Raw genomic sequence first — 23621 nt, 5'->3', positions numbered from 1 at the left:
TTATTTCGGCGATGGGGTACATCCGCAGCTGCAGAACAATGATTACACAATACCCTTTCACTCCACAAATACTCTATAAATACAAATAAATACATAAATAAAAAAAAACAAAAAAACCTGAACTGAAATTGAAGAAGTATTGCAATGCTGCCATCCAGTGCGCACAAGGAGAATCATGTTTACAAAAAAAAAAATCATAGTCACTGTGGAGACAAAAAAAAAAGTGTCAATGACCCAATCATGCAATGATGGTGCTGTGAATGGGTGCAAAGAATGAGAATAAAAAACTGGTACCGTTACAACAAACGGTTTAATTTCCGATTCAACTGCCTCATCACTCTCATTCTGAAGGCTAATGAAAAAGTGCCCGTGTCGAACATTAATCAGCACTCAATGATGGCTGACAGATTCTGGGTTCTTATTTTATGTTACGGGTTGCCGGGTAGCCCCCAAGCACCGTGGGCGTGGCACCTGCTCTAAAATCAGCTCAGCAGTGATGGGACGCTGTGATTTCCTAGAATGTTGTCGAAAGGATCGTGTTAAACCTCTTGCACAGATTTACGGAAGTGTTGCATATTCATATTTATCCGTTTACATGAAGTGTACGCAAGCGGTAGTTCTCCGTTTCAAAAACAACGGTGACCGCGGCTTTAGATGGGTTAGTACGCCAAAGATATCAATCATACGGCTCTCCTTGGCTTGCCATCAATCTCCGCCTTGTGAGGAGCCAGCAAAGAGTACAAAAGGCAGATCGTGATCCGACAAAAGGCTGTCCTCGGTGCGCACTGGGACAAAGGTCATCCACGGAGTCGCATCCGTTTATCATCAACCCATGGCTGACAGAAGCGCCGAGACGGGATTTCGCAGGATTTTGTCGAATAAAAGTTGACAATGCAGCAAGGTGAAAGAAAGTGCGGCGGCGACGACGACAAATAGGCGAGGTGCGTGCATTCCGATATGTGCCGTTCAAATTCTTCTTGGCTAAGATCACAAACTGAAGACTTGGCATTCAGCCGGGCCGGGTAAACTTGCTGAAACGGCATGTGGCCGATAAAGAAACCTTTGTATTAACTTTAAGGCCTTAATGCCTTATTGATAAGTCGTAGATATCGGAACGACTGAACAAAAAGGCGATGGCAGGAGACAGAAGCCATAGAGAGTAAGCACCTCTCCCCGTTGGACATTTTCCAATTAGGCTGCGGCTCGCCAGCAGGTCTAAGCAAGGATAATCCGAGGGGGTTATGGCGTTGCAGGACCGACAAAGTGAACGACACCCAAAGGAAAACGAGTGCCGGGAAGTGCTCGCGAAGGACGAATGACGATGGCTGGTGAAGAGAAGAGAGGAAATGAAAGGCGTAGTGCTTGAAGGTGCAGCGATGTTGTTGTCCTGAAGGGGGACGAAGAGTGAGAAGGGGAGATTTGCAGTTGGTGGAACCAGTATGTGACGTCAGCAGCTTGTTGGATTGAGGTGCTTTGTCCAGCTGATTTTAATCCGAACTCATTAAGGAACCGAGAGCAAGTGTCTGCGCAAGTGCTCCGGCAAGAGAAAGTGACAGCCGACCGAAGGCGTACTCGACAATCCATCAAGGGAGATAAGCAGACCCTATCTATGACTCAGAGACGGCGGGGGAACCGTTTTTGATATCCCCCATTTTGAGCATCTTGCTGGGTTTTCTTTTCTTTCTGTTGTACATTCTTTGTCCTTGGAATTTCATCGCGTGACTTGGTCAAACATGCCCACAAACGGAATTAACAGAGCCCTCAAGCTCCAGTTTGGGCTCATCAACTACGAAAACCGCTACCTTACAGCAGAGGCCTTTGGCTTCAAGGTGAACGCTTCAGGCACCAGTATGAAGAAGAAGCAGATCTGGACCTTGGAGCAAGACGAGCACGACGGCCAGGTGGTGTTCCTCCGCAGTCACTTGGGACGTTACCTGGCTTCCGACAAAGACGGCAAGATCACATGCGGGGCTGAAAGTCCTGAACCAGAGTGCCGGTTCCTGATTGTGCCCCAGTCTGATGGTCGCTGGGCGCTGCAATCAGAACCTTATCTGCGTTACTTTGGAGGCTCAGCCGACTACCTGTCCTGCTTTGCCCAGGTGATTGCCGAGCAGGAGTTATGGGCCATCCATTTGGCCCTGCACCCGCAGGCCAGTCTGCTCAGCGTGGCACGGAAACGCTACGCCCACCTGTCGGCCTCCGACGGAGAGATCTCGGTGGACAGCAACATCCCCTGGGGGGTGGACTCCTTGGTCACTTTGGTGTACCAGGATGGCAAGTACAGCCTGAAAACCTGCGACAGCCGTTTTCTCAGCAATGACGGCAAACTGGTGAAGGAGAACACCAACGCCACGAGCTTCACTCTGGAGCTGAAATCCGGCAAGCTGGCCTTCAAGGACTGCGATGGCAAATATCTGACCCCCGTGGGTCCCACGGGAACTTTGCGATCCGGCCGATGCTCCAAGCCGGGGAAAGATGAGCTCTTTGACCTTGAGGAAAGTCACCCACAAGTCGTTTTTCAAGCTGCCAATAAAAGATTTGTCTCCGTCAAGCAAGGTAAATCGACAAACGACACGTCGTTCCTGCCCGCCAGTCGAGAAAACAACACGTAGCTGCTGCGACGCGATACCTGAAAATGAAATTCACACGAAGAAGCATTTCGGTGGGACAGTGCTGCCAGCGACTCACTCTGCACAAAAGTCATAAGATCTTTTTTTTAATGTGGGGTGAATGAGTGTTTTTTTTTCTCCCCACTCTGAACTGTTTTTTAAAAATGTTAGCTTTTATTAAAATGTCAGTATAGGGCAAGTGTAGCATGAACCAAGCAAACAATCTGGGGGGGGGGGGGGGGGGGGGGGGGGGGTTCTTACAAAATTGTCTTTTTATATCATAGTTGACGTTTCAAAGGTCTCACTGGATATGCTGGTTGAGTGAACATTGTATATTTGCCACACCATACATGCACCGCATATTCACTTGACTATTATTTTCAAAGTGGGGGATACATACAAAAACATCTCAAGGCTCAATTATAAAATAAAACGAGTACAATAAAACAAGAGTGAAACTTTGATATTTATAATACACTCATCCCACGGTTAAAAAAAAAAAAATCTGATCCTGTTGTAATCTGAGTTCCAAGGGCCACAACTTTAGGCACGATCCCAAAACAAGAGCCTATTGTCTTGGTTGGCTTTTGCAAGCATTTCCTGCCTGTACTGTAGATGTAAGCTGCAGAAACTGCCCCAAGTACATGAAATGTTCCACGCAGATGCTAACAAAAACAAGCAGGGCGTTAATTCACTGAGAAATAAACCAAAAAGGTGTTTAATAGAAACATACACGTTGTTTCTTTGCAATATGTTAGCCAAAAATCTCCCACGGGGCCAACCCCCAAAACACCATTAAAACACAAATCAGGGGAGGGAAACACAGACTAATGGGTAGATTTATGGATGTGACTGGTCATGAAAACATTTGCACACTGCATTCTGGTTATTTTCCTCTGTATACATGATGGCGAACATGCCCCAGACAATCCCCTAAATTTTGTAAACAACCTACGACAGTGGAAACTAACGTTGAATGTTCCTCATGCCGCACAAGACGGAATACGAGAACCTTTCAGGAAAATGACGCTAGTATGTTCTGCTCCACCATATTTGTTCCACTGAATTCGGATGTTCGGCCCGAGCGAGAACTATTGTGGCGATTGTACAAAAGGTATTTCTCACGGTGCTTCTTACAATTGATTTCACAGTCCACTTGGCTATAAATTTCACTTTCTCTCCGCTACTCGATATTTTTTTACGGACTGTCGTTAACGCAATGTAATTAAGGCTCGCCGTCCTGCCATATTCACATTACGTTTTCATTTCGCCATTGAAGAGCAGTTGTGAGAGTTTTATGAAGATGAGAGAAAAGCAAACCAGACTGTCAAAATACAAACACAAATGATTTTTTTTGGCCGTCGTTTTCGTTGTCATTAAAGCTTCGTCCATCCATCCATGCCGTTTATCCTCACGAGGGTGGAGGTCATGTGTGGCCTAAACCAGCTGACTTGGGACAAGAGGCCGGTGACACTCTGGACTGGTTGCCAGCCAATCAATCACAGGGCTAATCTAACCCTGACAGTTGCATTACATGACTAAAAAACAAAAAAAAACAACAAAAAAAAAAACAAGACAGTAACATCAAGACGGCATTTCGAATGATAGAAAGCCGAGTTTATCTTGTGCGCGTGCCCCTGAATGGTCGTCAGCCATACCGTGGAGGTAATAGTTGTAATGGGCTTTTGTCATCTCCGCTGTGTCCTCATTAAAGATTACACCATGAGGAAATTATGCGGTGACAAAATTGTCCTCTACGGGTCAATAACCTAAACCTTGACGCGACTCGCTCTTCACAGTCATCCACTGAGGAGGGGCTCTCGGTTCCGCAGGGCGGATCTACAACACGCCAGTGCGGCCCCAACAAATAATTACAGCTGCACCTTGTGAAATAAAGCTCGTATCAGCCTGCTCGATGTGATCTGGTCGCATCTCCTGTAAAAATCACTCATGCAAATCAAATGGAAGGGCGGCTTCCCTCGCAAGGTTTCTTCATACTCAATTACAACAACTGAGAGCATCGCTGAAGAGCATCTTAACCGGAGTAGATTTAAGGTTGATGTTTCGATAACCCCTCCATTTAATTTATCGGGCCAAGACCGACATTTTATAACGGTGGTGTTGGTCCTTGCGGCGGTTTCACATTTTTTTAAGAACAGGGCACTGAAAGCTGCTTAGTGGGCCCTGCAGCGAAGATTTGCATTTCACCACTCAAGGAATTACAGCAAGCGAATGAGCAGGAAGGGCGGAGGGGGGTGACTGTGGCGGATTAGGGTTGTAACAGGCTTAAGAGAGAGGTTGGAGGATATTTCTGTGGCATCTAATTTGACCTGCAGCAGACACCGTTCAGTTATACGCGTCTGTCAGTGGATTCCCCACCACCTGACACACCCAACCAGACAGAGCTAATTCATGAGGCTTAAGCATATAACATTAGATTGGCTGCAAGTGAGGCAACCCCCCACCCCCACCCCCACCCACTCCCAGGGCAATGGCTGACTGACAGGAATGTGTATTACTTACAGTTCCGTATTTTCCGCACTAAAAGGCGCAATGGATTATGAGGCGCACCTTCAATGAATGGCCTACTTTGTCATTTTTGCATATATTGGATGCATTATAAGACGCAATCTACAATGTATCCACTAGATAGAGCTACGCTCAAGGAAATGCCAACAGAACACTACACGACACTACACCCCGATTTATATAGCGACGATCCGATGTCAATAAAACTTATTTAATAAAGCACCGACCCAACAGCAAGTTATAACATCGACTCGTTACCGAACTCTCTTGCCGCTGCTCTATTTCCGTGTTCAACTGCGAAACCGATCGCCTTAGGTTTGAACTCTGCGTTGTCGGCATGTCTCGAGCAAGGAGCCGTTTTGGGGTTGACATATTACCGTAATGACCATACACAAGGCGCAACGGATTTTAAGGCGCTGCGAGCTTTTAAGAAAATGGAAGGCTTTCAAGTGCGCCTTTTAGTGCGGAAAATACAGTAATAATTATCCTCAAAAACTAAAATTCCTGAACATATATGACCATTTGTACACGGTTCCAAATTAGAAGTCCCACTGACCAAATATAAATGAATAAAACATGGAACATTCTGTATCTGTAGCATGCTGAACACTACAGGTGACACGATGACACGTTTTGTTTTTAATGCCGTTGCAAGACAAACAACCTCTGCCAAGAATTTGCAAAAATCAATGACCGAAAGATTGCCCACGGCTGAAAGAACGACTCACAGTCCAGGGTGCATCGGATGTGAATTTGGAGGCGATGTAGTCATGATCCTCAAGAAGAAGCAACACCTATGCAAGTGTGAAACAGCAACACGATGGCCAATATTCTTTTCTTGATTCCAGGTGTGAGCATTTCAGCCAACCAGGATGCGGAGACGGACATGGAGACTTTCCAGATGGAAATTGACAAGAAGAGCAAAAAGTCTATGTTCAGGACAAACGGGGGATCCTACTGGACTCTTGTGACACACGGAGAGATCCAGTCCACTGCATCCGAAGCGTAAGTAGCTTTTGAGAGGTGCGTTTTTTAAAATTTTTGTCGCAGACTATTATATCACTGTTCAAAAGGTGGCTCCAGTTTTTTCGCGCGGTGATTACAATGTTGGCCCTTCACTTTTCCACCACGACTGTGTAGATAGCAAAGAGTCAGGTAAAGAAGAACCAAAGTTGTTACGAATAGTTTTGCATCAAGGAAAACGTCGTGTGTCGGCTCAGGGTGAAATGGCTAAGATTTTCTGTGAATTTAACTTGACCGGTCGTCACAGGTAACTCCCATTTATTCAGCTGACAAAAGAAGTAGGAGTGACTGACTTGGCAAGCAGTCCAGGTTGGGTGCCAGCTCCCCTGAACGAGTCAGATAGAAAATTGATTATTGGCCCTGACTGAGCCATCTTAACACCTTCTGGATGAACAAAAACAAGAGTCCAACATCAAGGACCATAACAAACGCTCTTCTGGAAAGTACCACATCGAGGTGAGATGAGGGACGCCCATTTTTTTTTCAAAGCGAGTTGCTGAAGCCAATGCCGCGCTCCACATTTTAATTAAGTGTTGAACAAACTCGACCAAAGTTTCGGCACTACTCGCCGTTGTCGATACGTCTTCAGAGCTTTTATCAATTGACCCCTGTCACTTGACTCACGACATCACAAGCTTCAAGTGTCTGTGGTGCTTCGCCATCCCCGCCATTAGTTGTGCGTGCCAAATCTGCTGTGCGGGATAAATCCGTTTGATGTTTGACATATAAAAAGCCATAACCTCTTTACGCACGAGTGGACAAGACCAACGCCATACCAGCTATATAACTGAAACAACTAATGGTGTATTTTGACGACGGAAATATTGCATGAAGTAACATCTGGAGCACCACTGAGTGCGGGAACGATTGTCTTAATGTGGGTCCGGGGTAATTTACTGTATGAGAGGAAAAAGGAGGCTGTTTCAGAGGGATAATACTACAGAAAGCTACAGGAACTTTTGGGGTAGTAAACAGAGAGTGTCTGACTTGGATGACTCCTCCACACCTTGAATTTCACTTCTCAAAATTCTTCAGACATTAACTCATTCACTCCCAAAGACGTTTTTAAACGTCTTTTCAGACTTGGTCCAGAATTGGCTGGTACTGAATGAGTTAAAGACGTTCAGAGTCAAATGAGAGAAGCAAGTTCATCTTCAGCTGTTTGTGATTTTTTTTTCTGCCCCCTCCCCCATATGCCCAGAGAGATCAATACAATGTTTGATATCGAGTGGCGGGGACACAGAGTGGCTCTTAAGGCCAGCAATGGCAAGTATGTGTGCACAAAGAAGAACGGGCAGCTCTCGGCAGTGAGCGATGCTGTAGGTAAGTGCTTTTATGAGTTTGGTTCGAACTAGATTGCGGGACGTCGAGCTCTAACCGTATGCTATGTCCTGGTCTTGGAGGGGAGGATGAATTGTTCCTGATGAAGCTCATCAACCGACCCATGCTGATCCTCCGCGGGGAGAATGGCTTTGTGTGTCACCACAAGAACTCCAACACTCTCAATGCCAACCGATCGGTCTACGACATTTTCTCACTGATATTCAACGACGGCGCCTACAACATTAAAAGTCAGTGTTGGCGGAAAAATCGACCGGACAATCGCTCAATCGCCATCGACGATTGTTTTTAAACCGGCTGTTGTGTTTTGGCAGGTGTGAATGGAAAATTCTGGTATGTGTCCAGTAATGGCCTCGTGTGCTCAGATGGCGAAAAGGCTGAAGATTTTTTCTTGGAGTTCCTGGAACACGGGCGGATAGCTATCAAAGGTTCCAACGGCAAGTACCTTCGAGGAGACCAGGGAGGCACGCTCATGGGCGATCGCACTTCAGTTGATGCATCCTCTCTTTGGGAGTACTAAAACCTCATCAAATCAGTGTCCTAACGCGGTGCAAGACGATAATGAGATGAAGAAGCTGCTGCTGTCAGCTCACACAAAGTGGATTGGCTGGCTACCATTTTCATGCCATGTTTTATATCAGCAGCCAGACACCCAATCGCATTTTCAAATTGAGACATTTGGGAAGAGCTTTGGTTCCTCATTTTGTTGTTTCGTCTTTCAAATGACCACATAATTGCCAATGTGAGAGCGAAAAGAAAAAAGAATAATCATAGCTCATCCAAATATGTTCTTTCAATCGAGGCCAGCAAAAGTACATCATGTCCAAGCAGACACCCACAACGAAAACATCCTGATTACGAGTGCTGTCTAGTTCGTATTGAATGCCATCCAAATATTATTTGTAAAAGCCAATTGATGAACCAATGCCATCGCAATATTGAAACAGACACGATTTTAGTTTCGCCGACCCTCGCATTAAAGTCCGCCCCCCACCCTTGTTTACAGTCCTTTATTTTTGCGCAATGCTTTTCATGAGTATGCTACAAAGGCGAGGCGTGGCCCCCTAAACGTCACTCTGAGCAATTGGTCATGCCCCGTTGCTTTTAAAGACAGACGGGCAATTGCCAATGGAGTTTTCATTTATTTTAATGGGCCATTTACAGCTTCCATAAAACACGGTATGACACAAATGAAGTGGACTTGCGCAAATGGACTGTATAGTTGTAATGCCAAGCGATGTACAGTAAAGCAAACTTGGCGATATCGTGGGGGAGGGGGGGGGGGACGTGTGGCAAATACCAAACGTGCGGGACAAAGTTTGGGAAGAAATATCAAACAGCAACATATGAAATGAGCGTGAAGCAAAGGCAGAGGTAAAGCATTGCGTGTGTGTCTAGTGGGTAAAGTTTCTGCATTGGGGCCTTATACTGCATTCCACGGTAAATCACTTTAGGGTTTTATGGCTAATTAGAGCAGGTTAGGGATAGGCAGCGTTCGGGTGCTGATGAGGGAGTGTTTTCTCGTCGGCATGGGCAAAATTTGCATTTCATTGTTGGGGAATCACATCTCGAAGGAACTGAGGCGAAAAGGGAGTATACCGAACGCAATTTGGCGGCAACCAGAAGAGCCAATGTTGACCGAGTCGAGTTTGTGGTCTGAAGAAGACCGACATGACGTCCGCTCTTATCGCAGACTCCCGATGGGGCGCCTCTCCGTTCGATGCAACAGCAGCGCCAGAAGGGTTGCTCAGAACACGCCGATGAAAAGTTAAAACAACAAATTCATCGTTCGTTTTTCCCCTGAGGAGATGGGAGAGATTTCGACAATGGCCCATGCCGCACCGTGAGAGAGAGGTTTGATTGTGTTGGGTAGACAATGGCGACCTCTGTGAATGCTAATAAGGATTGTGCATTCACAGTCCATGGAGCACCGAATTTACAAAATCACAAATCGATCATTGCAGAGTTTCCTAACGCCCACTGTGACGACTCAAGGATGGTCAATAGCTTGCTAAAATCCAATCACCCCAAACCAATCAGAAATTCTGATCATTGTATAGCACTTTCAGATGTTCACGGCTTGGTAGTAGGCTCAAAAAACAACAAAAAAAAATTGCAAAAATGCATTTGTGAGTAGAGAGTGATATGATGGTACAACGGCAGCATCCGTGAAGTGGAACACCGTTTTCATCTTCCCTCCTGGAGTTGGCACTGTTGTTGAAAAGTGACACTCGAGGGCGTAGCGTTCAACAAATTCGATCACTGTGAACGTGTGCTTTCATGTCCACAAGCAGACTGTCCATCAAACTATTTTCTTGGAATCAAACTATCCAGAATAAAATCTAAATGTGTCTACGAACCAAGATGGTGTGGGTCTATTTCTGGATGTCATTACTGCTCTCTAGAGCTCTTTTTTCCGGGGTGACATAGACAATCCTCCGGAGGCTCTGTCTGTATGTGTGCAACCTTTTCTAAGATTTATATCCCTTACATACACTGGGGGGCAGTGTGTGCCTTCTCGAGTTTAGTCAATGCACACGCAGACACACACACACACATATACAGTTTGGTTCCAAAGGACTGAGACAAGCCTCCACCGCATGATTTCCAGCATCGTTGAGAATCTCAGCACGCTCACTGCCCTCCCACCCCCGAGCCCGGTCATCTGGCGCCACACAACTCCTCCTCACCGCTACCTCAAGTGCAAAACGATATCCTTACGAAATACATATAAAACAAGTGCAAAAAATGGTGCTTCTACAACTCTTCACTGTTGAGAGAAACCCTTCTCCCAAGCCAAATTGTCAACCGGATTGTTGACTGGAGGGAAACAGCCATTCCGGCGCGTAAATCTTTTCAATCAACTCTAAAACTCAGCCCTGACATATTGACAGAGCACACAAGCGACGAATATGTCGACAACAGGCAGAGCGGTGTGGACGCAGATCCACTGAGGGGATTTTAACGTCCTTGAAACGGCTGCGGTTTTAAATTTATACGGTAAAGCCAAAAAATACGTACCATGGTCAAATTGAATCCCAGAATCGTGACAAGGTGCAACCTCGAAGGTCACCCCAATGCATCAGCATTCAACACGTTTCCCGATGAGGTCAATTTTTTTTTCGGGGGGGGGGGGGGGGGTTGCTTTAGAGTCCAATCATGAAACGCCACTGTCAACATTTATAAAGGAATTTTTTGGACAAGTATAAGCAGAAGTGAAGAAAAAAAAAATCCAACCATTGTTGGGCCGAGCCGCAGATTTCTTGACTGTGATGATAAAGTCATCGATTACCAACGAGGCGAGGGAACGCAGTCACGACTCCGGCAAATTTGGGCGTGTTCGCGATTGTTGGATGTTTTCGAAGGATGAACCTGATCCTCCGATGTGGGGTGTGTCGAGAAGAAATGATCTGCTCGGAAAATGGTCGAGACCAACAAATATAAATAGCAATCTGTTCAATTCGTACAGTCTCCAATCCCGAATGCGTGCGGTCAACAACGAGTCGGACCGAGCGGAAAACATAATGATTGCGGCGTTAAGGAGATCAATTGCCAATTCGGCAGCTCCCGAATCGTTTGATGCTGACTGAAATGGGGTCCGGTCATCTGCCAACACATATTATATGACAATACAAGGGGTGCTTTTTCCAAGAATTTTGTTCGATTTGCAGATTTCTATGCTCTCATGAAGAAACAACTCAAAACACAAAACACTCCAACCGTTTTCTCATCTCACAGCACTTTATTTTTTTTTTAATCAAATTGCCTGCACGGTAATAAGCGTAGCTATAACAGCAGGTTCTTTCTGAGAACAAAGTCCTCTTGACAAGTAGTTTGGCGGGGGGGGGGGGGGGGAGTCATGCTTTCAACGTTGTGTGAGTTGCATGAGCACGAATGAAAACTTGCTTTCACATCATCATCTTAAGTAGCAGGTGTAAGCTTTAATTGCCTTCCATCCCCCATACATGTTGAAACTACAAGAGCAAATCTTGAAACGTCTACCTTCCGATATTCGATGAAAGTGGCTTGATACCGCCGGTTTACTCACAAAATCGAACACGATCCATCATCGCGGTGCAAATTGTTTCTCATCCCAAAACAACAATTCCCATCGGAAATACTGCAAAATGAATTAATTGGTTCCAAAATGAGCCCGTCAGACACCAAATCTAGCGAATATTTTTGTCGATGGACGATGGGGCGAGAGGCAAGAAAACAAGTGAGAAATGGGGAAAAAGCCAACTGCGATCCCGCTCACTCATACAGAGCGTGCGGAAAAGACCAGCGCACAAGTAGGTGTTGAGGTGAAGTGCACCAATTCCCTTTTCCAATCTGGAGCCACAAACCGTTAAGGCCGTTGGGCCCATCTCTGAGCGGACCCCCCCAAGGCAGCTGGTCGAAAGGATCAACCCCATTAACGGGGCTCGAGTGTCAGCGCAGACTGCTCAAAGTCTGTGCTTCCCAATTGGTATAGCCGATGCACCAAAGCGTAGAAAATGAACATAAAGCCAGCGGAACCGCGACTGTGCAACAGAAGAGCAGACTAGATCATTTTCACGGCCAGAGAATTATTGGATCAATGCGTGACTCATTATAAGTATCAGAGTGGAGCTCAAGCAATGGGGTCGGGGTGGGGGGGCGACAAATGACTCGTCTTCACAGCACCTATGCACTTTCTGATGAGAAATGACACAAGGGCCCCAAAAACAAGAATACGCCTGATCCTCAAAAAGAAGCTCAGCTTCAGAATTTGAGCAAAAAAAAATTAAGACTCCGGGGAGCACTGCTGCGGTTAGCACACCGGCGAAACAGTTCTGAGTTTGAACCTCAGCACTGGCCTTACATGTCGCACCCAGTTTCAAAAATAAAAACATTCTCGGTTCATTGACGACTAAATTATTCAATTGTGAAGGTGAGTACGGTTGTTTGTGCGACCCTGTTTTCGGTTTTGAGGCTCTACAAACAAGGAAAGTGTGCTGCATGTTTTATTTTTAATGAAGCACCAAAACATGGCACACTTGTCAAGATGAAGCGTTTTACCCAAGGAAATGAAGGAGAGAATTGGGCTATTTTCAGAGGCTGCCGGCATGTGACCACCTTTGCATATACCGCATCTATATATATATATATATTTTTTTTTTACCTTTGTTAATATTTACAACTTGCATGATTTCCAATAGCTTGAATCTCCCATTTCCATGCTAAGTGGCAAAGTGTGCGAAAAACGGTTCCATATCAAGAGATTCTGCCCTCCTCTCTATTTATATTCCTAAAAAGCTCAGGTGGCTGTCTGTCAATGCATAGACACTTCCAGATTCATTCATGTTATTCAATTGGGGTGTTTTAACACACATTTCCTGTGAATGCATTTTCAAACCTATACTCTTACCGCTCTTAGAGCAAAAAGGATCGGCTTGAGGCGGATGAGAATTGTTGTTCATTTGAATTCCATTAACTAGAATGGTTTGGACTTCGGAGAGCTCTTTTATGTTGTTGCGTGTCAAATCACATAACAAACGATGCCACTAAACTTCTTCTCGAGCATTTAAATAAATTTTTGAAGGCCACATAGTTGTGTTATTTTTGTTATTTTGACTCCAAAATGGCGCCGCGAGAGTGGCTGCCTTTCCAGCAGCTCCTATATTTTGTTGTTCTTCTTCTTCCTTTCACAATTTTGCTGCTGTGAATTGGGAATTACTCCATTGCGAGACTACTAAAGGTTTTCTTATCTTATCTTATGTATAGTCCTGACAAATTCATTCATACTGTTGAATGACCAGCTACTTTCCACAAACTCACTGCATCATACAGTCTCGAAATCAAATCGAATTGCAATCCCATCGAATTGAACCGCATCAAATTGTGTAAAATGAACTGTCCTTGAATCATATTGCATCCCATGCACAGAAATACATATTGAATTATCTTCTATTAGAGACAAAAATATTTATATGCTTTTCTCAACCCCATAAAAATACCATATTATTACTTTTCATTTGATTACAATTTTAACTAAATAACACATACTCTTTTTATTTTTTAAATACATACAAAAAATAGATTTTACCATGGGTGGCACTGGCAGCCATGAGCAGCACCACTTCCGACAGCCACCGGGACCTTTCTTTGCATCGTATTCCAAGGTTTACCACCACGTTGTTCTCTGGTGTCAGCACCACAAGGAGCCTTGACTGGCAGCTTAGAAGAGGTTGACATCGGGGACCTGGGGCATAACACCAAGGGCACAAAAATGTGAACAGTTGTGAATAGACTTTTTTTTCAGCAGTTTTAGTTCGCAAACCGCGAATTGGCCCGGGTTAAATTTACAAGAACAAAAAGGAGCCGTGGAGGCCTAGTTTCTTGTTTTTGTTTGCTTGCTAAAATGGTAAAACCCAAGCATGTGATTTGTGCAGAAGAATATACAGCGCAGTCAAACCCAGAATTTGGAAGCCGGCTCAAAATGGAGGATAAATCATGCATGACTCCCAAATTAAACAAGGAGATGTTGCTCGTGTTGCGTCCGCCAGACCTAACCTGCCAAGATGGAGAAGGTTTATTTTCAAAGACCTGCTATGGGTGAGGAATCAGGACACAGCTCGAGAAAACCTCACGTCAATCCACTGTCTATGCGCACCGCTGTGTGCTTAATTGCAGCATCGCCATCTTTTTCCCTCTTCCCCCGAAGAACAGAGTGCAGCATTTCTCTCATGTTTGCAAGTCCATGTTTGAGTGACTGGTCTTAGGGCCACAATTTTCTAAACGCCACCATGCTGACTGGCAAAAAGCTTGCTCCTTTGTGTCTTATTCTTTTTTTCTTTCACAGGATTAACACTTTCGTTCACAGCAGAATGCAAATTTCCTATAACAACTCTTCTCTCTTTTTTTTCACACCACTCTTCTTCAAAAATGAGAAAGCAGCATGAGAAAACCATTTGGCAGGGAAGGTTTTCATTTCCCTGCAAGAGCTCCATAAGAAATACATTTGAATGGGTTCAAAATATCCTCAAGTACTGGCCCGGTTGTTCTGAAAATGTCTCTTCTCTCACTGAGGAACACTTCTTTGGGTAAGTGGTCGGAACTTATGTGTTCAAAACACGCACACAAACGATTGTAATGGTCTCCAAAGGCACTGGCGCTGCTCATTAGGCGGACGTCTTACTTTTAGAAGGGAAAACAAATAAGACTTCCTCTTTCCTCCTGCTCACATCAATACAAGATCCTTGGGCTTTTGTTGTAAAATACAGATTTAAAAGGTGCATTTAAGTTACCCCGCAACTGGAGACGTGTTTGTTCAATTCCTCCCCGCTGCACTGATCATTATTTGTCTGAGAAGCACGTGACATCACTTTCCTCTCCCAACAATTGACTTCCTCTTACTCCCTACTTTCTACATTGGGAGTCAATACAGTATACACAACGTCACTTAGGTGAAAGGACACTACTTTGGTAATGCTACAGTGTTTCATGTTAAAAATCTGCACACTCACCTCATAGATTATCAGAGTTCCGCCAATTGACAAGTAGGTTAATTGTGATGTGCATTAGTTACACTATTTACTCCTCTTTTCACTTGCTCGTACAAAGCAGTGTTACACCATCCTTTGCCTTAGCTTTGTCTCGGGATAAAACAAAAACAACAAAAATAAGACTATATACATATATAACAAACAAGTGGACCGGGTGCGTGCGTTACAAAAAACACAAACCTACTGGTACATTGACTAATCAAGGCGGTGAGTTTTTGGAAATCGAAAACGACTTGGCAAGCTACGTCGCCGTTGGCAAGTATAACGGGTAAAAAAAAAGTGTGATTAAAAAGCACTATGATGGGTGTATGATGGGTTTTGCTTCGTTTATATTAGTCACGTCATATCGCAAGGAAGCCGTTTCAGAAACACTCCGTTTTCAACAACGATTACATTTGATTTGTTAGATGGCGTACATCGAAACCGGAAGCGGGAGGTACAAAAATAAATTACACTACTAAACCATACCCTTGACTTATATTATGAAATGCAAAGCCGGAAGCGAGTTTTCTTTTTCGGAGCACTTGACAAATCTCTACATATGCGCTTGTTCACCCTGCCTGCGGGTGAATCACCTGTCAGTGTCTTCCTCACTTACACAAGCATCTCCAGTTGTTATCTTTTAGCGGAGAAAGTGACCAGAAAGTATTCTTTTCTTTCGAATATTCTGCGATAAACTCAGAGCGGTCGAGACGGACTAACAGTGACGGAATAAGGAACGGGCGGCGTGGAGAGCTTTTACCCGTTTGATTTATTTATTTAATTTAATTTAATTTTTTTTTACAAATGCAGAAAATGTGCGGAGTATTAGAATAATTGTCATCTTCGCGATGGGGTACGGGTTGGTGGTTCTCTCTGCCGGCTGTTCGGGTTTGCTCAGCTTTTGCTTCCTCGCCGTTTCAATCGGAACTGATTATTGGTACATTATCGATGTGAATAAGCCTAACTACACTGACTCCGCGGAGCTGAGTTCCTACTCTGGACTGTGGAGAATTAATGAAGGTACGTGCACGTATTGATTGCTGCAATAAAGCATGTCAGGAAAAAAAACCCACCCTTTTTTAAAGTTTTTTAAAAAATCCGTTTTTGTATTGGGGTTGCTTTAATGTAAATCCTTGATTTGGTTTTGATCGGAACGAAGACAGTTGAATTGTGATCAGTACTTGGATGCAAGACCAAAGCCCCTGTGAGGGAAAGATGGCCAGACTCAGAAAAATACAGAATGTTGGAGTCAGGAGCGGCATCTACCATAAAAACCCTACGTCAATCCCTCCACCCCAAAAAACTCTTGTCTTATATGTGTAGGATGGGGGCAGTGTACATCAGTGGCTTTTCAAATATTGTTTTTGATAGAAATAAGGCGCAGCTAAAGATGAAAACAAAGAATGGAAAATCACTAATCTCGCCTGACAGGTCCTCCTCAATTGTGCGGACGCCACAGGAATCCTAGTAAGAAATTGCCAACACAACTGCAAAAACTCCATTGTGGTTGAGAGCGTGGCCAGAAAACGTGTCAAGTGCCACCTGCGACCCGAGTGAGAACAAGCGGTTTAGAAAGTGAATGAGTGAATATCATGACGACAACCTTGAATACACGTTTTTTTTAAAATGGACATCACTTTGTACAGCGCTTTTCATCCTTCATGAATTCGAAGCACACCGAAGAAGCAGACACTTTGTCGTGATAATGCAAGCCCATTCACACACTGATCACACAGCATCAGGAAAAATCAGGCGCTAAGTGTCTTGCTCCAGGATACGGTCTATCGCCGTTATGATCTGTGTCTCCATGTCGCAACCTTCGGGTTAAAAGACAGCCATTTTATCATCCGAGCCAAGCCTTTGAAGGAGCCATACTTTTTTTTTTCCTTCACAAATTAGGAGAATTGGACCAAGAAATATAAACGATGTTAAAAAATGACACTTGTCAATGAGTGCAGCAAACTTTACTTTACCGAACATTCACACTGCAGCTCTGCTTTCCATTTAAGTCTGACACGATAGAGCTTCCATGTGGGCAGTCACTTGAAAGTGGCATCTCTTCACCAAGTCTAGCTGCTAAGTCATGAGCGGAGAAATCCAGTGTCGGGGGCGGTATCATGTGAATTCGATCTTAGGTCACAGTCCGGTAAAATTCATAATATCTCACTTGTATTTTGTTGTTCTACTTCTTCCTTTCATAACTTTGCTGCTGTGAATTGGGAATGTCTCTATTGTGAGACTAATAAAGGTTTTCTTATCTTATCTTATCTTGTGGATGCATGAAAATAAATAGCCATAGAGCAAAATATCTATTTCTTGATTATTTATTTATTGGTTGTTCAATTTCATACAGTCACACCCAATCAATGGGTGGCTCGAGACGCCAAGCATTTGCACACAAGCCATTAAAAAGTCAATTATTCATCGTCGTTATGTCGATATCCATTCATTTTGTTAAAATATGCGATGCGCAATAATGTTTGGGATCTCGGGCTTTTCGGACAAAATTTCAGGAGAACACTCTGTCACCTTTCACCTTGAAAGATTTTTCACACCGCAACTGAAGTTCACTAACAAGGAGCTGAAATTCACAATAGGTGCTTGAGCCATGAATCGACGTCATCAAGGTCGCCTTAAACGTACAAAAATCTGTTTTGTTTTGTTTTTTTCTCCCCTGGGCAATGTGAGTTCTTCGTAATGATAGCGATTGGAGCCATTGAAGCAATATCATTTGCTGCGTTGGGCTCTCACAATCACTAATGCGATAAATGCATTCTCCTTGGAACATTTTCAGGGTCAAACAAGAGTTCGGTCATCCCTTCCTTTACGGCAAACATGTCCGCCCTGACTGAAGTGGAGAGGCACCTTCTCAGTGAGTGTTCATGTTTCTTTTTTGTTTGTTTAAAAAAAAATATATTTGTTTTGTTTTCTTGGCAAGCAGACAAAAGGGGGAAAAAATGCAGAAATACAAAATTCTGTCAGTAAAAACGTCCAAGGGTTTCTTCGAGGGCCAGTTACCCTGTTATGACTGGATGGACAGCAATTTCAAAGAAGTGCAAACTATTCAATATGATGATGAAAATAGAATATACAGTGTTCAAAATGTTTCAATTTGTAAAGTGTCTTGTTGTGGACATTAAAAAAAAAGTATAATTTAAGCACTTCATCCACGTGCTATAGTTTGCAGAGCCAATTGAATGAAATTATGTAAAGGAAAGGAAACGTATCATAATCCTCCGAACTGGTCATTTTTTGTTTTCTCATGAAAAACTTAACCCAATCCTTATTATATTTATGAACAAGTTCATTTCTGGTGTACACTTGAATTATATGTTTTTTTGCGAAAGATGTAGCTGATTTTAGCAGAGGTGGCCAACATCCCGAGGGATACTTTTTATTTATGATTTTAAGATCCCAGAGACTGCATTTATTTAATTTTTTTGCCGCTCCTAATAACATCTCCTTATTTGTTTTTCTGCTGCATTTTCATGGTGACTGAGTAAATCTGATGAGAACGCCAGAGGCACCAAATAACGTGATTGACCCATCCCTTCTCAATTTACCGTACTGCTCTACTTAGCTCCCCCTGCTGGAAGTGGTCAGTCACTGCCGACATTTGGCCTTGATGCAAGTGAACTGTAATGACAAAAAATCATTTCAGATGTGAGCATGTTTATTCCCCTCCTCACCAATCACAGTAGCGCACAACTACTGACTATAAACCGAAATGCAACAAACGACATTCAAAGCAGAGCTCTCGCCTTCGCACTCCCATCAGAGGTAATTAAACGAGAGAGTGGGTGACTGGACCATTGAAATCACATTTTCTGCTTCGAGCGTTCATATTGTCTATTATTAGCACAAAAAAACAGCCCGATGATTCAGATTGCACACCGAGAGCAAATTGGACTCCCGTGCTGTTGTGATTGTCTGTGTTTTCAGAGCTGCACAAGGCGGTGGTCATCATATTGCCACTGGGCTTGGTGCTGCTGGTGTTTGGTTGGATTTTCGGGCTCGTCAGTTCGTTGGCCTGCAGCCCGAAGCTACTGACCGGAACCGCATTCTACTTTCTCATCTGCAGTACGTCCACATGCCAGATTCGTTTTTCTTCTCTTCTGAATCAGCGTTAGCACTGTAATGCGTGGGCTGAGGCGAATGCTTCTACATGTGAAGAACCTTCACAATCCACCATCAGCGCTGCACTACGGCGTCATTTTCTTTTTTTTTTTTTCTCCTTGAGGCGGTTGCAAGAGTCTCGTTTCAGCCCTGTCAATACCCCCCGCTATAATGACTGTATGTTCTACAGGCAGAGTGAACGTGAACAGGTGGCGTATATTCAGGTTGACTGAGGCATTGAGTCACTAAATCACTTTTACAACAGCGCGATCTGCGTTTGCAAATACTAAACACGGCAACTGGACTTGACTTATTGCACTTCGGTTTCATTTTAATACATCCAAGTTTATTTCGGTTGACATGATAATCTAAATCTCCATCCGTGTGTTTAGTAGTTGTTGTTTTTTTTTCCTATAGTGCTTGCCCTCTTTTGGATTGCAGGTGAGCTAGCATTTATCTCAGCTGACTTGAAGTGGTTGCCGTGCAATAGCAGAGCAAATATACATAGCAACAATTCACACTCTCATTCACACCAATAATCAGGTTATACAGTATTCCTGGATTGAGCAAACATAGGTTTATATATATATATATAGAGAGAGAGAGAGAGAGAGAGAGAGATCACCCAAATTGCAATTATTTATTTATTTATTTGTAATCAGCATCACTAAAATTTGTATTTATTTATTTATTTATTCATAAGTGTCTTGACAAATTTGAGTTAATCACTAAAAGTGATCACCCAGCCCTGCTCAGACTTTTCAAAATAAATATCTTTGATGAAAGGATTGGCTCTTGCTGGGGGGCCCCTATGGCTCGACTGGAGGAAAAGCAAAATCGGAACAACAAAACACGGTAACGAGGACTGCCGTGCTGCTAAATAGTCATATAATAATGAGTTTCCCTCAGCAATCGACCATTTTTTTTCTTTCTTTCATCTGGCAAGGCTTCATGCGGCGGCGGAGTACGATGGTATAGACACTGTTCAGAAAGGAACTCAAGAGAAATGGCTGTTGGGAGGGAGAGCGGGAATGACTGCACGTAGATGCACAAATCAGTCAGAGAGAGAAGCTTTTTTCACTTGGCCATCTTCCGGCTCACAAACACTTCATTTCATACAAAGCACCCATTTGCCTGTGCTCTGCACATCTCGAACAGCGTGCACCAAAAAGACTGCAAGCCTTTTAACCCTTTCATGCACCACGAATGATAACTTGTAACCTTGATAACATGACCCCGAAAGGGTTAAAATCTGGTAATGATCGCTTGATTGGGTTTACTAATATAGTCATGAAAACCCTGATATCCATTGTCTCCGTTGACGACGGAATCTGTTTTTTATCCGGGGTCCAAAGCTCTTTGAAAGTATTACTGAGTCATTGTAGCGTTTGTCACTTAGACCGTACTAAGACCGTACTTGGTGAAAATTAGTTTGGCTCATCGATGTCAGTAGCCCCCGAGATGAAGAAATTGCATGAAGGTATTTTGAAAGGGAATTGAAAAAAAAAGAAAAAAGAATCTTAAACTGAAGCAGCTGCATTAGAATCTGACCGCAATCAAATTTTGCTTTCTATCTCCTTCAGAGAGGCCATAATCATCGCTTTCCTTGATTTTTTAAAATTGAATCAAGAAGCACGCGCTACATCAGAATGATTTGCCTACAACTCCACTGCACATGAAATAGCCCCCTCATGGCAAATTGAAAAGAATAGTTGTAACTCTGCATTCAAGCCAACCTTGATTTGTCACGCAAGACAATGGAGCCATCAAAAGAGGTCAGAGACAAAATTACGCTGATAAACGACAGACTTAATGGAAAAGCTAATCACTCATATAATGAATGCGGCACTTTTTGTTTTGCATTAGCCTGCAATTGAGGACAGATGGCTGAATATGTTTTTTGTTTTGTTTTGTTTTTCAAGAAAGGGTAATCATAGGCTAATTGCTATTCAGTAAACTGTGAGTAATCAATGCAAAATGAAAAAAAAACAAGGTTTATTTATTTATATTCATCCAACTGGGATCCAACTGTTTACTGTCCTGGAGGATTCGTCAAGAATGCTGTTCAAGGCATGGACGAATCACCCCGGCTTGTCTCTGACATTTAAAACCACTGTAATGATTCACAGATCCCTCTAGATGGCGCTTTGGATTTTAGATCAGCGCAGCTTTTACGTAGCAGGAAAGGATTAGGGGTTGAATATTGTCTTATCGCGCCAATTAGTAGGGTGGGAACATGTGAAGAGGTGATTTTTCGCAGTAAAAAAAAAAAAATTAAGTGCAAATTGGCAGGGGATCATTGTACGGAATGCAGTGTACTGTTGAGTCCCATCTGTCATGTGTCATCTGTCCAGGTCTCTTCACCGTGACTGGGGTAAGCCTCTACATCGAATACTCCAACAAGGCCATGGAGGAGTTCCAGCGCGTCGTGGCCCCAAAAGAGCTCGCTTATGTGAAGGTGTCATTCGGTTGGTCCTTCACCATGACTTGGATCTCCTTCGCTTTGGAGCTGGCCGCCGGCCTGCTTCTGCTGCTGGCTGCTAAGATCACCCAAATGAGAGGACGCTACGACTGTGGCATCGCCGTCACTTTGTGAATGTCAAAAGTCTGCGGGTATTGCAGTTGACCTTTTGTTAAGTCACAACCCCCTAAAAAAAAAGGCAGACCGACTCATCACAGCAGAGCACACATGAGAGGTCCTACACTTCTCGCCATAGCATCCATCCTGTTGAACACAATCCATTCATCCTTCTCAAGGTGGAGCCTAATCCAGCTGACCCCGGACTGGTTGCCAGCCAATCAAACAAGTTGTGCCTCTCCCTAAGAAAGCACACAACCCCGACCTCAGAACTGAAAGGCAGATCACCCACTAGCCCACCGTACTGTGTAGAATACCATTTGACCACATTTTTATTTATTTGAACCTTTTTTTTTTATAGTCCAGCTTCCAAAACCCCAGACTAACCCAGACAAATTGCAAGCTGCTGATAAAGACCTGCGCACCGCACCCTTCTGCCTGCTGTTTCAGTCTAAAATGTCATTTTTTCACACCCCCAAAATTTGATAATGCTCCTCCAGGGAGTGCAGACAATGTCAGTTTCCAGAGCTTGATGCTAGCAACGGTTACCAAGGCGGAATGGGTCTTAGCGAAAGGTCAATAACTGTAAGAAAAAAAAAAGTGCTACAAAAGCCCACCTTATTCTATGTGACTATGGTGCATAAAGTTAAATTCTATTTGTCATTTGAATGTATTTGTTTTTTTACATTTAATCATGTGTATATATATATATATATACACATATATATATATATACATATCACTGTACAATCATTTCAGCTCTACCATATTGATCATCACACCTATCCAAGTTAATTATATCAGCAGGCCAAAACATGAAAGGTAACAGTAGTAACTAAACAAATGAGATTTGATGAAGCATTGTTGCGCTTCAGTCAAAATGTCACTGGAGACAAGTCGTGTTATGAGTTTGTGTCATGTACAGTATTAATCGGGTCGCAACGTAAACAGGTGGAGCTCAGTGCACCATGGGAAATCACCGTGTGAATCGAGGTCTAATCAAGCCCGAGTCAACCCGAACAATAAGATGTGGAAAGCTGCAGGATTGAAAGTGCAAGATTGGTTCCTATTAATGCTCTAAAATGATCATTACTCAGAGGCAATAATTATGGGCTGAGGACGGACCCTTGTGGAATATCACGGTTTATTTCTCATTCAGCATTGAATACTGTTTTGGCTGGTAAAAAAAAAAAAAATAATAATAATAATAATAATAAATCTGGACTTACCAAAAGTCAGTGCAAACAACATGTTTTTTGGCAGCTTCCTGGTGTGTTTAACGGCAAATGCAGAAACTTCTGTTCACTTTGCATTTATGTTGTGATAATGTTGTAACTTAACATAGTTATTGAAATAGATTGTTACATGTTTACTCTCAGTCTTTCAGATTGGTTAAAGTTATTTGTTTGTTTGTTTGTTTGTTTGCAAAATGTGTTTTCATTTTTCTGTGAAGCTACAAAACTAAAGAAACAACATCAGGGAAGGCTTCGAATCCAAAGCCTTTTCTTTCACCGTTCTGGGCCACATATCACAGCTACAAAAGGTGAATACGATACAGCCATAAACATAGAAGAAGAAAATCATGATCAAAATATTTACAAGTAACTCACGTTTCTTGGTGTTTAATGTCAACTACAAGAACTTATTTGAAGTGTAACATGAGAAAATTACGGGTCAAGTGGACATTGATGTTGTGTGCAGTCGGTGCTAAATAAAATCGGACATCAAACTAAATTATTTTTCTTGTTTGTTAGTTTTTTTCCTGGAAATGAAGATATGAACAGGCACCTGTGGAGTACTACTGACTGAGCTTATGTTTATTTTTTAATTTATATATTCTTACAATCCTTACAGATTATTTGATTTGGAAACAAAAATGTACTGAAAGTAGTCGCTGATGGTGGAGTGGTACACTCA

The 23621-nt window shown here is 43.2% G+C and overlaps 2 protein-coding genes across 2 annotated transcripts; both read left to right on the top strand.

Moving 5' to 3' along the window:
* Positions 1 to 974: 974 nt before the first annotated feature.
* On the top strand, positions 975 to 9861 carry fscn2a (fascin actin-bundling protein 2a, retinal). Its single transcript, XM_086133522.1, has 5 exons — positions 975 to 2556; positions 5987 to 6143; positions 7363 to 7484; positions 7565 to 7732; positions 7817 to 9861. Exons 1-5 carry the CDS (start codon positions 1734 to 1736, stop codon positions 8020 to 8022), a joined length of 1476 nt encoding a protein of 491 aa, XP_085989648.1. The 5' UTR covers positions 975 to 1733; the 3' UTR covers positions 8023 to 9861.
* A 5711-nt stretch (positions 9862 to 15572) lies between these two features.
* LOC147192807 (transmembrane protein 235) lies at positions 15573 to 23438 on the top strand. Its single transcript, XM_086133177.1, has 4 exons — positions 15573 to 16030; positions 17805 to 17882; positions 18953 to 19090; positions 21481 to 23438. Exons 1-4 carry the CDS (start codon positions 15859 to 15861, stop codon positions 21720 to 21722), a joined length of 630 nt encoding a protein of 209 aa, XP_085989303.1. The 5' UTR covers positions 15573 to 15858; the 3' UTR covers positions 21723 to 23438.
* Positions 23439 to 23621: the final 183 nt, after the last annotated feature.

Source organism: Hippocampus guttulatus, chromosome 16, assembly GCF_054856545.1.
Source record: "Hippocampus guttulatus isolate MCC_2025c chromosome 16, RoL_Hgut_1.0, whole genome shotgun sequence".
In the NCBI taxonomy this organism is placed as follows: domain Eukaryota; kingdom Metazoa; phylum Chordata; class Actinopteri; order Syngnathiformes; family Syngnathidae; genus Hippocampus; species Hippocampus guttulatus.
This window is presented reverse-complemented; position numbering and strand designations above follow the sequence as displayed.